Source organism: Macaca thibetana, chromosome 2, assembly GCF_024542745.1.
Source record: "Macaca thibetana thibetana isolate TM-01 chromosome 2, ASM2454274v1, whole genome shotgun sequence".
Classification (NCBI taxonomy): Eukaryota; Metazoa; Chordata; class Mammalia; order Primates; family Cercopithecidae; genus Macaca; species Macaca thibetana.
Window position 1 is genome coordinate 100,164,769 of NC_065579.1, and position 14,501 is coordinate 100,179,269.

At 47.8% G+C, this 14,501-nt stretch overlaps 1 protein-coding gene across 3 annotated transcripts in view; it reads right to left on the reverse strand.

Annotated features, from left to right (window-relative positions):
- The window catches only part of FYCO1 (FYVE and coiled-coil domain autophagy adaptor 1), a 77,935-nt gene that overhangs the window by 10,428 nt on the left and 53,006 nt on the right, over positions 1-14,501 (reverse strand). For all 3 annotated transcript variants that reach the window (XM_050780546.1, XM_050780548.1, XM_050780547.1), the window contains 2 exons: positions 8,131-8,226; positions 2,764-2,974 (listed from right to left, as the gene is read on the reverse strand). In XM_050780546.1, coding sequence (XP_050636503.1) covers positions 2,764-2,974; positions 8,131-8,226 — 307 coding nt within the window. The remainder of the gene's footprint in view (positions 1-2,763; positions 2,975-8,130; positions 8,227-14,501) is intronic.

Consider the following 14,501-nt stretch of genomic DNA (forward strand, 5'->3'; position numbering starts at 1 on the left):
AGCTGATTCCTCCTCTGACTCCCTCTGGAGCCCACCCCAGCAGGCCATTGAGCTTCTCTGGCCAAAGACGGATCTTCTGCCCAGAGAGAGGACAGGGTCTGGATCCAGTTCTCTGATTTGTCCCTGGGCCTCAGGCCAGCGGTGTGTACACTGGTAACCTGGTTCATAATTTCTTTCACCAAGTGCCTCACCTAGATTCACAATCTCTAATCTCAGTGTCAAGTCCATGACTATAATGGAGGAAGTGGGTCTGGAGAGAGGGTGGCACAGGGTGGCGAGTATCTGACAGGCACCCCTAGAGACGGGGCTGACCTTCTGCTGTGCTTTTCCATCTACTGGATGCTTCTCCTCAAGCGCACAGGCCCCTCGCCTCACCTCACAGTGCTGCTCCTGGTTTCCTCCACTGTGGCCTTCACCATCACCCAGGGCTCTCCTTTCCTCATCTCTGTTCCCCAGGCTGGGCGAGGCACCCTTCGCAGGGGTACCCACAGTGCCCGCCCACCCCTGTCATGAAGCCACCTGGAATCACAAGTGTCTATTGATTAGAGTCTCTCTCCGACTATGCAGTGAGCTTCCTTCATCTCTCTCTATCCCCTGCGGGCCCTACAGTCCAGTATACAGCAGACACCCAATAAATGGTTGCAAATACACGGCATAGTTCCTTGTGTCTATACCTCCGTAATCATGAGGTCTGACTGCTGCCATTTGCACTGTACCTGTCATTTCCTCTAAGGCCCAGGCTGGTCAGGAGAGCAGCCGGGGAGTCCCCGGGATAGATATTGAGGGCACATGTGTGGAAACAGGCTACCCTGGCCACGGTCTCTTTGGGGGACCTCAGGCAGAGATAATAGCCACCCCCATCTGTGGCTGGTGACAGTGGCCTGTGAAGGCAGAGGAGCACCTGAGCATCCTGTACACGGGCCCCTTCTGCCCCCTGGTGTCACTGTGGGGAAAGGCAATGGGGCCCCCTGGCAGTTAGAGATGAGAAAGGCTCAGTAGGTCCCCAAGTTCCTGATTCCTGGTAGAGCCACACAGGAACCCCAGGCTCCTGAGGACTCGGTGGGCAGGGACTGAGCAAGGGGAGAGGCCTACAGCCCAGTCACGTGTGGGCAGGCAAAACAGCGAAGGCCTGGATGCCTGATTTAGTCCTTTCCCTCCTTGCCACAAACACTCACGGTGTCTGGTCTGGGTGAATTCAGGATGGGGGCCTGGTAGGTCTGGGGAATGTGATGGTGAGTGGCAAGGGCAGCTCTTGGCAGTGCTGCCGTTTGTTAGTGTGGAGCTGACAGGCATGTTGGCTGTGCCAGGACCTCCTGGGCAGAGGCTCAGAACTGCTCAAGAAGGAAGGGCTCCAGAGGTAGGTATGAGGAGCTGGCTACAAGCCCCAAAAGAATAAGATGGGCAGAGCAGTTTTAAATAAGACAGAATATGAGACTCCAATAAACAAGGCCAACCCAAGGGAGCAGAGTTACATTTTGAGAGTGAGTCTGAAAAGCAGAGAAATGACAAAAGCGATCCCTGCAATGAGCAGATTCCAACAGGGCAGGGCGGCAGGAGAGCAAACCCAAACGGGTGCATATTCCTCTATGGGATGCCAGCATCAGAGCAGGAACTGCTGTGTGTCCCTCCTAGCTGGGCTCTCCTGCTCTGGGCCTTCCTCATCCCTCAACCTCAAGCCCCTCGAGGGCACCCAGTAGACCAAACACAAGGGACTAATAGATGTTTCTGCAAAGACTTCACAGAATTCTTGTTTCACATGACTTTAGCTTGCTTTTCCCTATCTTGATCCTTGCAATTCTTGCAAAATGGAGATTTCTGCAGTCGTATTCCCAGGCTAGGATCCACTTTCAGCTCCAGTCCAGCAGGCCCAACCGCTTTTACCATTTCTTCCACTCAGAATGATTCAAATGGAACTTGTGTTTCCATCCAAACCATCTCTCCCTCCCATATCCCTCTATACCCTTTCTCTGCAGAGATGCAAGCATTGAATTCAGACCTCAGGCATGGGTCTCCCTCCTTCTTGCCCCGTACTGAATCAGCCACCCATGGACCCCTGCCCAACCTCTGTCCCTGTGGTCTGGATTCCACCCCATCCTTTCCACTCTGGTTTCAACTCCCTGATCTACACCAGTGGTTCTCAATCTACACCAGTGGCTGCTCATTGGAATCACTTGGAGATGTCTGGATCCCACACCTAGAGATTCTAATTTGCAGCCAAGGTTGAGAACTACAGTCCAGGCACTGTCAACATTCCATGCCTAGAATGTCTTAGGAATTTATAAACTGGTACCCGCCACCAAGATTTCAAGTTCGACCACCCAAGTGACATTGGTGTTGTCTCTACTGACACCCTTCCAGGTGGGATGTACCCTAAGCTAAAAACTAGAGGAAGACAGGTCACCACCTCCCAAGGTGACCCATTCCTGCTTTGCATAGCTCTATTAGAAAATGATCCTTAAATTGAGTCATATGTCTGTATTCCTCTTTCACCTACCCATCTATCCCAAGGGCAGACTGTACCTGTTTGACACAGGTGTGACCTTCAGACATTTGAAAACAGCTTTCCAGAACCTCTGGGTCTTTCCCTCCCCAAACTGGACAAGGCCCAGGTGCTCTGCCTTCTCTGCATGACACGGCCCAGAACATTCCAGGTGAAGCCTGCCCAGCAGAGGGTAGGATGGCCACTGCCCTGCTTTGGGAAAGGCCTGCCCAAGTACCCAGATGTGTGTGTAAGGAGCCCACAGGCAGGGAGCCCAGCCTTACCTTACACTGATCCAGCGGTGTGTCCTCAGCCTCCTGGAAGACCACGCTGAAGGAGATGCTCTTGGGGTCAGAGGAGAAGACCCAGCTGATGGTGAGGCCTGCTTCGGCCACAGTGATGGGGATCAGGCTGTAGGTGCTGGACCGCACAAACAGCTCCCTGCTACCCTCCCCGAAGCTGGCAATCTCATCCACTGTGAGGGGTACTTTGATCCTAAAATCAAAATACAGAGCGGGATCTGATTGGGCAAAGTGTTTGTGTCCACTGGCCAGGTCATCTGTGGCTCAGAGGTGGCTGGAGACTTCTTGAGAGGATAAGCCCTGGGTAACCCTGGCCAACATGCTTAATTACGGGATGGGCAGTTCACTGCAACAAATGTTTCCTGAGCGCTTACTACATGCCTGGCATAGTTCTAGGCATGGAGGACACAGCAGTAAAAAATACAGATGACGTATTTGCCTGTGTGGAGCTGAAAGCCCATGGGAACTAAGGAACTGAGGATGGCCTGACCTGCTCCACCGCCCTCGTGGACAGGAAGTGAGTGCCGAGGCGCAGCTTTCTGCTGCTCTCCTGAAGCTGCCCTGCTGCTCAGCCGTCTGTTTTCTCTCTGCCATTTCTCCTTCCAATTCCCTGCCTCACCCTTTCACCTAATTAGCACAAGCCTCCCAGCCTTTCAATATAGTCCATCTTCTCAGCCGCATCTGGCATCCATTGTAAGATTCCACATGGAAACCCTGACCTTTCCTCAAATGCCAACATCCCATACTCTTTATAATGTAGGGGTGATGCAAGTAATACAATGGTTTTGGGGAGAAAAGCTTGTTCTTACTCTCCCTGGGTAGAGAAAAGCTTCTTCAAGAAGTTTGCAGGGTTCATTGACAGCGAGTTCCTCTGTTTTTGGGGTTCTGTGCTGGACTCAGAGTATTATGTGAAGAATGTGAGGTTAGGGGCCAAGGGACCTGCCTCACTGCATCCCAGCTGCAGGGCTTACCCTCTCATAAACCTCAGTTTCCTCATCTGCCAAACAGGGACAACCATGCCTGCCTCAGGACTGCTGCAAGGACTAGATTACAAGATGAACCTGGGGAGCTTGCTCCTCGGGGACCCTTCCAGGCCGAGTGGCACCCCTCCTACACTGTGCAACTCTGGAGGCAGTTAGGTTAGCTCACGGTCATGGAGGCAGGACCTCCAGTGCAGAGCTGCAACTTAGGAGCAGTGTGGCCTTGGGTGAATCACTCACTGATTTTGAGCCTCCGTTTCTCAACTGTGAAATGGGAAGGTGGCAACCATCATAGGCCATGCCCTGTGCTCAGCAATTTTGCATGTTACTGCAGTAGCTCCACGAGGAAGGCATGACTGTTGCCATTCTGTAAAAGAGGAAACTAAGATTCTAAAAGATTAAGAAATTCGATCCAGGCTCGCACAGGTCTGAGGCAAAGCCATCATCTTCCTACCATACCAAACTGCCTTTTGTGGAGAAAATGTATTACTATCCCCTTTAACACAGGGGAGGGAACTAAGTTCAAAGAGGTTAGGTAACTTGCCCAACACTGCCCAGCAAGTGGTGGTGCTGAGGGCTCATTTGCCTCCAAAGCTGTGGAGATGAATGGACAGACTCCCCAAAGCTAACGAGAAGGTAAGAAATGATGAAAAACCAGCATGCTTTAAAGAACAGCTCCAATACTCACCTTTGTGAGAATTCAATTCAATGCAATACTTCTCCATGTGTTAAATTTTATTTCTAATTAAGACCCCTCGACCAGTATTTACAATTTTCAAGAATCTGAGGGCAGGTGTGGGGGTCCATTCTGGAACAGACATCTTTCTCGTAATGTGGAAATCTTACCATATTACCATGTAAAAAGTCACTTACCCTGACATAATGTCCCATTAATGCCGGAGCATTTTATAATTTTATGCTCCAGAATTCTCCCCTGGCACCCAGGTATTTGGATTGTGCCTCAATCATCTATTCAAGACATCATCTATTCAGCAACAAGGACAATACTCAGCTTCTCCAAAGGAGATCTTAACAAAAACAATCAAGCGTTTGCTCAAATATAATATAATCTTAAGATGCCTATTGTCTATAAGGCTCATGTCACAAATGTGAATTCCACTGAGTGACCTCAGAAATTCCAGTTTACATGAGTCAAAGGGTACCAACACATGTGCAGTGTTCTGAGATAATCCCAACCTTTAACATGTTTTCAGATGCTCTCACGATGTGGTTGCTAATCCTTAGCTTGCTGTCACTCTCTTTGAAAGAGGCAGAAAAAAATAACTTTCAAGGTGTTGTCATTCTCCTCGCATTTTATTCCCACGTCCAGCTGACCTATTCTCGGTACTATCCTATTCTCCTCCAGGATATGCCTTGGATCTGTGTGTTCTAATTACTTATAAATCTCATAACTTTCCTCATCTCTTTACTTGAGGGTAGGTTTTTTACAAGTTTTATTATAAATGATTTCAAACATTTCCTTGTTCTTTCCCATTAAATGCCACTAAAAAACCTGAAAATGATTCAGCAGTTGTAGTAAAAGTGAAGGGCAGGAGAAGGAAGGCGGACTGATTAAGGACCCCCAGAATATGAGGAAAATCACAACAGCTGAGCGTCTCTGAGCCCCCCACCTACACATATTAGAAAACCACTTGTTATCCTAAGAGCCTGGAAAATCACAGTGTGCATGAGGAAAGACAATCAACAGAAGCCGACACTGACATCAATCAGATGCTGGAGTTATCTGTCAAGGCTTTTGAAGCAGTCATCAAAAAAATGCTTCAATAACAATTTTAAATGTTCTTGAAACAATAAAAAAGTGGAAAACTCACACTAAAGAAACAGAAGATATAAAAAAGAACCAAATGGAAATTTTAGATCTAAATAATTACAATAACCAAAAAAAAAAAAAAAATCACTGGACACTCAATAGCTGAATAAAGATGACAATTATACTTGAAGAGAGAAAAACAGAAATTCCTCAATCTGAACAACACAGGGAAAAGATAATTGGGGGCGGGGTGCAAGGAAAAAGAACAGAGCCTCAGGGACCTGCAAGACAAGGACGAAATATCTCACATTTGTATTAGTGGAGTCCCAAATGGAGAGGGAAAATAGAGTACATCTGAAAAACTATTCAAAGAAATGATGGCTATAAACTTCCCAAATATGGTGACAGATATAAGCCTAGAGATTCAAGAGCTGGGTATACCCCAAATAGGAAAAACCCAAAGAAATTCATGCCAAGACCCATCATAGTTCAACTTCTAAGAACAAAAGACAAAGAAAAAACTTGAAAGCAGGCAAAGAGAAATAACTTATTATCTACAGGAGAATACCAGTTTGAATGCTAGGGGATTTCTCATCTAAAACCATGGAGGCCAGAGGGAAGCAGCAGCACACTTATTTCAAATGCTGAAAGAAAAAAACTATCAATTCTATACTTGGCAAAACATCCTTTAGATAGTTTGTGAAATCCAGCAGGGTGTGAAAAAGAATTATATACCGCAGCCAGTGGGATCTATCCCAGGTATGCAAGGTTGGTTTGATATATGAAAGTCAGTCAATGCAATCCATCATATCAACAGGCTAAGGAAGAAAAAGTCTATGATCTTATCAATTGATGTAGAAAAAAGATCTGGCAAAATTCAACAGCCATTCTCGACCACCCAAGTTCTCTTTTACTATTTCTAATTGTCACTGCTGTGAGTAGCATGCAAGGGACATTTTGGTAGCTTTATCTTTGCACATCCAGTCATTATTTCCTCAGGATAAATTCCCAGACATAGGCCCATTACATCAAAGAGAAAATGCAATTCTTGAACTTTTGGTACATCCTGCAGCCAAGCTGTTCTCCAGAAAGGGTAGCCCTGACATTTCATACTCCCCCAGCATCAACAGCTTATGAGTGAGCTAGCTATTTAATTCTTCCTGCTTGGTCTGCCCCATAATTCAATATAGTGTTTGTCCAAGTGTGGTCCAAGGTCACCTGAGGACTGGTGGAATAGATCATTCTCTCATGACCACATCTGACCCTTCAGGAAATTCTGTCTTCACCACCTTCAAAATAGGTCCAGAATTTGCCCTGGCTCTGCCCTCTCTGCCAACACTTGGTCCAAGGAACAAGCATTCCTCTAATATCCTTTCAACTGCTCTCCCCACTTTTGCTCTTGTCCTCCATCATCTATTCTCCACATGGCAATCAGAACAATCCTTTTTCAAATGTAAATTAGATTAAGTCACTCTTAATGCTACACACCTCATTTCGGGGTCCCATTTCCCTCAGATTCAAAGTCAAAGTCCTTACAATGGCCAACAAGACCCTATGTGCTGGGACCCTCATTTCCACTCTGACTCCACCTCCTGGTTCTCTCTGCTGCAGGCACGCTGGCCCTTTTCTCGGCCTCTCAACATGCCACGCACCATCCCGTCGCAGGGCCTTTGTGCTGCCTGTTCCCTCTGCCTGAAATGCTATACCCGTAGATAGAAGCCTGGCAACTCCTTCACTTCCTTCAAGTGTTATCTTCTTACTGTCACTCTATTTAAAATGGCAAATTCCCCTTCCCTGTTATCCTACTTTATCTTTTCCCATAGCAAGCACCACCTTGTAACATTTATACAATATTGACTTATTTAATTATGTTGACAGTTTGTCATCTGTCAATCCCTGCTGGCTGGAATGTAAGCTTGATAAGGGCGAGGGGTGAGCCTTTGTTGGTTTTATTTACTGACATGCTCTAAGCACCTAAAATAGTACCTGGCACATTGTGATAATGAATAAATATCTGTGAATGAGTGACTGAATCTATTCAATGACAGTTATGCAGCCACTGGATACAACACTGGAGAACTCGATGATGTGGGAAAATACTCATGCTATAGCAAGTTTTAAAATACTGCAAAAGAAGATTTAGAATATTTGTTTGTGTCAAAAATTATATGTATATAGGTATATTAAAAAGACTGGAAGGCTATATGCCAAAATGTTTTACTTATCTCTATTTTCCTAATTTTTTACAATGAAAGTGCATTGCTCATACAATAAAAAAATTAACAAAGTTAATTTGAAAAAAGAACATGAGGTGTGGGAGGAATATTATAAAGGGGCACAGGGTACTTCCCAGGGTGAGAAAACTGTTCTATATCTTAATTGTGGTAGTGATTACACTGTATCATTCATGAGAATTCAAGCACTGTATACTTGCTTGAGTTTTAATGTATATAAGCTATACCTGAAAAAAAAGAATAAACGAAGCCCCACTGGTATTAAGTTAGAGCCCCGGGGTGGTCCCCAGCGCCAGCACTGGAGTGGCCATTACTCCTCCCAACGCCACACCTGGAGAGGGCCCAGGCGGCAGCTGCCACTTACATGAGTTCTCCAGACTTCAGCAGGCAGATTTCCGCATCCTGCCCCACGGGCATGTCTTCAGTGTCCTCAGGCGTTAGCGAGGTTGATGTAGTGTCCCTGAAATGTCACCAACGAGAACACAGTCATTTAGCTATCAACACACAGGGCCTCACATCCTGGGGTCCGCAGTCTTGGAATCACAGGCAGCCAAATCCAGATGCATGGGGGATCCTTTAATCACAGAGGCCATGGCAGAGACCCCGGCAGATTTTGTGGGTAGAGGGAGGGCTGCAGGGGCAAGGGCCAAGCAGGTGGACAAGGAGAAGACAATAGGGCTACAGCAGTTTCCCTGGAGCAGCTGTAGGGAAGAGACCTCCTGCTATAGGAAGGGTGAGCAGAAACACAAATCAACCACTCTCCTAGCCCACGCCAGCAGAGCCACTGCCACGGGACCAAGGTACCAGCACCACTGGGTCCTGCCTCCTCAGTGCCAGTGCACGACTAGAGAAGCCTCTGGCCTATCCCTGGGGCACAAGAACAGGCACCCAGGGGGAGGTTTTTAACACCTTCTGAATTATGGATTCTTAGAACATATTGGCAGATTGCAGTCCCTGCACTTCACTGATGGGGACACAGAGGCCCAGGCAGTTCCTCCGAGGCAGAGCTGGAGCCAGAACTAGATACCCTGACTGCAACTTAGTGCTTTCCTGTGGGGCCCCAGGTCCAGCTCAGCCAGGGGCTTATACAATCTCAGGTGCCTCAGAGCCCAACCAGCTCCACTCCCTCGTTCTGCCAAAGAGGAAACCTAGGTCCAGAAAAGAAAAAATGGCTTTGTCCTCATGTGAAGGCATCAGTGAGGAAGATCTGCCACTCAGTGTGGCTTCTTTTTAAACTGCTGCAACAATCTGTGCTCTTCCAGGAGCTGCATGCCACCAGCCCTGAGCAGTGGGGCTCCCTCTAGCTGAGGTCTCTGTGGCCCTAAGGGCAGGGGATGTGGTATGACTGTGGTGGGGTCCACTGTGGTTCCAGCTTCAGCGTTGTGACTGTGTGACTCATGGTGAGCTCTTTCCTCCTGAGACCCCAGTTTTCCTTCTCTAAATGGAAGCAAATGGAACCAGATGGACTCTGGGTTCTGAGGGCTTGAAAAGGCTGTAAGTTTTAAAGGACTCAGAGGTAGCATCTTGCAAGCCCACTGGTTGAGAAAGAGATGGGCTTGCTCTGGTCAGCAGCTTCCTGCCCGCGGCCTCTGTTGCTCTTCTCAGGGAAGGTGCAGGAAGAACGCAGGCTGCAGCACCTGCTGCCACCGGGGGCATGCCTTGTCACTCTGGCATTTATTTTTCTTCCTGGCCCCAACCCCCTATCTTCCTCCTTGCCTAACACCTCCTTCTTTTTGCTTTTCCAGCCGCTGGCTTCTAGGCCCCCACTCCCTCACCCTGGGACAAACAGAAACAGGGAACATTAGTGCAAGAAGCTGCTCAAGGAGCCAGCTCGTGCAGCCACCCACTTGACAGCAGGGAAGCAGAAGTCCAGAGGAGACAGGCCAGGGTCACTCGGGCCTGCTTGTTTTCATCCTTGTCCAAGGCGCAAATACCATAAATGAGATAAAGAAATAAAGTAGAATGAGAGAGACTCTGAAAGCTGTACTTGGTTCTCCCAATTTTCCTGCATTCAGGATAAAAGATGTCCTAATCTATGATTCCTTCTCTTCCTCCATCACCCTCCTCCCTGATCACAGTGATGACAGACAACGCCTGATTACCTGTAAGCAGATGATTCACAGAGCAGGTTTCCCAGACCCTTGCTGGCCCCGGCGGATGCCCTGCATGAGTGAGGTGGGAGTGGGACAGGTGGGTGATGCAGTCTCAAAGGTAACAATTAGGGCAGAGGGCTTTCTTTTCAATAGGTTTTCAAACTGTAGGTCATGACCCATTTAGTGGGCTGTGAATCAATTTAGGAGGTTATGACCAACATTAAAAGAAATAGAATAAAATAGAAAATACAATAGTATATTGCATGTTGCGAGGATAAGTATTTATGAGGCTCTTGGGTTTTGTTTGTTTGTTTTTGAGACAGAGTTTTGCTCTGTTGCCAGGCTGGAGTGCTGTGGCACGATCTTGGCTCACTGCAACATCCAACTCTCTGGTTCAAGCGATTCTCCTGCCTCAGCCTCCCGAATAGCTGGGATTACAGGCATGCACCACCACACCCAGCTAATTTTTGTATTTTTAGTACAGACGGGGTTTCACCATGTTGGCCAGGATGGTCTCAATCTCCTGACCACATGATCGGCCCACCTCGGCCTTCCAAAGTGCTGGGGTTACAGGCATGAGCCACTGTGGCCAGCCTCGAGGCTCTTGTTTTGACCGTATGTGTACACACATGCACACTAGGTAGCCATGCAAAATGTATTTCTTACTGTGAGATACTGTAGAAAATGTTCAAGCAACTCAGAGGATGTCAAGGAATTTAAGAGCTTGAGAAAGGACAGCAACCAAAGCATGACCACTAGAGGGCACCCCACCTCCTACCAGAGCTGCTTCCGTTCCTTGCTATGGAGACAGTCTCAGCGAAGATACCAGATACTCACGGCCCACGCGGCCTTCCTCCTCCCTTGCTCTGGTCATGGCAGCCTACTGCTAGCTTGGCTGATGGCATTACACCCTTTCCGTCCGAGCTTTTGTCTGGAGCCAGTGGTCAGCTGAGATCAATATCTCTCGAACACACGTTCCAGTCTGTCAACTTGTCTGTCCCTTTGTGGGTGCCATCCTGGCATTCCTGGGCAGCCTGCTGTGCGCACAGCCCATGCCCAGTGAATGTCTACATTATTTGCCTCAGAGTAAGGTTTTCTTCTGTCCCAAATGCTCCCAAAGGAGGACATACCCAAGGCTCCGCATTAGAAGCGAGTCAGAATAAAGTGGTGAGCACAAACCAGGCGGCCCCTGGCACTGCAGTCCTGGAGTCCACACCTCTCTGAGTCATGGTGGAGCCCCTCCAGCTTGGTCTCTACAAATGGGAGTCTATAGTCCTTCCCTGTCACGAATCAAATGGCCTCGGCCTGTTTGTTATGTAATTACTGCACAACTTTAATCCTGCAGACTGCCTGCGGTACATGTCTGCTTGTTTAGAAACTAGCGGAGGGAGGAAGGGATGCCTGGAAAATCCCTATGGCCCAAGGTGCCTTGCTGCCCATCTGCCCCAGGGGGCGCCATCTCCCGTCAGCCTCGCTAAGCCCCGCAGAGTGAGAAGCGTTGCTTTTCCTGATTACACAGGCTCCTATCCTCCCTCTGGTCAGCCTCCATCTGCGAACAGTCTCCTCTGAAATGGAGATGTCTTCAGTTTAGAATTGCACTCTTCAATACAGTAGCCACTAGCCACATGTGACTATATAAACTTAAATTAATCAGATAAATTAAACTAAAAATGTGGCTGCCTGGTTGCACTAGCCACATTTCAAGTGCTCAATTATCACGTGGACTGGTGGCCACTGTGTTGGGCAGTGCAGGTGCAGCACAGGTCTCTCACAGCAGAAGGCTCCACTGAACAGTGCAGATTTGGAAGGTTGGGCTGAACCACACCACACACATCCTATTCACTCTGCAATCTGGGGGCATATTTTAGTTTTGCTATCAAATTATTATTATTGTATTAACTTGATTTTACTTTGCTAATCCATTGCTTATAAATTCCTAGTGTTAGAGTAGGTAGCTAGGCAGGCATGAGCAGGGCAGGAGAGGGCCCCCCTCCCACAGGAATGTCAGGTGACTGTTAAGTAATGGTCAGGCAATTGTTAAGCTGTCTCTGTAAAATAACTGGTTGCAGCCAGAGCCAGAGAAAGAATCTCCCAATAGATAGAAAACATCTGAAGTGGGTAATCAGCAGCTTCCTAAGATCTCAGGAGTTGGGCGAGTGGGCTCAAGCATGCACATTAAGAGGCAAAATGGCAGAGTTTAACCGGTATATGACCTTCCTCTGATAAGAAACGACTGATAAGGGAAAAATACCTCAAGTGAGCATGCATACATCTCCAGTAAACACACTGAGCATGCAGCCCCTCCCAAGTGCTGGCAAGCCACCATGCCTGCAGACAGCCTGCTCCAAGGAAAGAGTCGGGGGAGAAGAAACACAAACCCTGGAACCATGCCAATGTATAAAACCTCAAGTCAAGGGCCCGACGGGGCACTTGGATCTCTCAGGTCACCTGCTTGGCTCTCTTCCAAGTATACTTTACTTCCATTTGTTCCTGCTCTAAAACTTTTTAATAAACCTTCACTCCTGCGCTAAAACTTGCCTCAGTTTCCTCCTCTGCCTTAAACCTACCTCTGCCCCTCGACCAAATTCTTTCCTCCAAGGAGGCAAGACTCGAGTTGCTGCAGACCTGTATGGATTTGCTGCTGCTAACATACTTTGGTGCCATGTGATTCAGACACATTCTCTAGTGGTAAGACACTTCTATAACTTACCTTCTGCTGGAGGTAGTTAAACCCTGTATCCGTTTTCCTTCTCCTGCTCTCCTGCCTATAGAAAAACTGTTTCTCCAGAACAATTCCTCTCAGCTATATTGGCTTTGCTCCTGCCAGTTGATCTCTCAGCTCATCCTGGTGGCTTGCAGGGGTACAGGTCTGCTGGTTATGTTGCCCAGGCTGGCCTCAAACTCCTGGGCTTCAAATGATCCTTTCATCTTAGCCTCCTGAGTACTGGGACTATAGGGGCCCACTGCCATGCCTGGCTGGTTAGGTTACTTTTCTGTGGATCACAGCCCATCATTCACCAATGCCTTGCCAACAGCAGTAAATGTCTCATCCCTGGATCCTGGAACTGATAACTTAACAGCTCTGCCAGGTCTTCAGGTAAGGAGGGCAGGCCAACAGTCTGACTTCCAAGATAAATCTGCAGCAGGTATGTCTGCCACTTCCCTTTTACTCTTCCCTCAATTTTATTTAGAAAATGTTTAGGTATTTCTGGGGAAATCTAAGACATATATGATTGGGTTCCCACCCTTAGCAGTTTAAAGTTTTGTTTCAAATAAAAGTAATGCCCTTAAAACAATTAACACTACAAATTGCCAGATAGTAAAAGGTGCTTTGTACAGCGATTAAAATAAAATTTTATCCCCAAACCTGTGAGTGGCTCAGCCCCTCAAATATAGGTGCAAGTCTTCTGTACTATAGAGAAGTTTCTATTAAAGAATGGCCATGATAAACAAGCCATGCTTTCTCAAATACACGTATCCCCATATTGACACATACACACAGTCATGGAGGGCCCCAGGTGCTGGTTTGTTTTTCCTCATGGAGTAGAAAGGCTTGCTGAGAAGAGCACGGCCAAGGGTGCTTGACAAGGCTCAGGCCATTCTAACACTGCCCTGTGGACCTGTCTTGAATGGCATGGTTGGCTCATCCCTGGGTAAAACTCAGCTCTCAAAGCTGAAAGATTCCTACATGTCAGGCAGGGTTACTTTAAATTGCCACCCTGCCTTGAAAGGTCTCTTTCAGGAAGACAGGTGCATATTTGGCTCAGTCTGTTCTTTTATTCATTTGTCCACCATTCCCTACATCCATCTGTCCATCGGTGTGTAATCTATGCGGCCTCATGGTTCATGCCCATAAGGAACACCTCACTCATTTGTACCAGTTTGGTAGAAAGGACAGTCTGAATGAATTCATTCAAAAAAAAGGCCTGCAAACCTACTAGAGCTCTTCAGATCTTTTATCAGGGCCCCCTGGCATAGCTCCATACTCAGAGCAGGGCAAGAAGTACTGGCTTTGCAGCCTGACAGTCCTGGGTGACTGCTGGGATGTGTGTTCTTGGGTAAGTGGGTTAATCTCTCTAGTCTTCTGTTTGCCTATCTATAAGTGACTAGGATTAGATGGCTGTACATAGAAGCATCCAGCATAGGGCCAGGCTTGCAGTAGAACTGAGTGTTAGTCTCTGGATCCTGAGGTTGCTCCTGGTCCGTGCTCCCAATGCTTGACATTTGCCCTTAGGAAGAGCCACATGAGGTTTGCCTAGGAGGTGGGAGAGAGCAAAAGCATTGGAGAGAAGCAACCTGAATGGTAGTGCAGAGCCAGAGAAGGGAGGCCAGGCACCTTCACAAGAGGGCAGCTGCTTCTGGGAAAGCAGACATCGGAGTACATGCCTCTCCCTAGTACCCTCTCCACGAGGAGGCACTGGGGCATGTGACCCAGGCTGACATGCCTCTAATTCCTGCCTTCCAGCGTTATTTCCCAGAAGGGTCAGTAATGTTAGATCATAGAGACTGACAACTAGAACTGTACTGAGATCAAAGTAGTCAACATCTGGGGAATTCCAGGAGTAGAGAGGGCAGCCCAAGGAAACCAGATGATTCCAGCCAGGCTAGGCAGGGTGGGTGGGCACTGCTTGCTGAGGTGCCT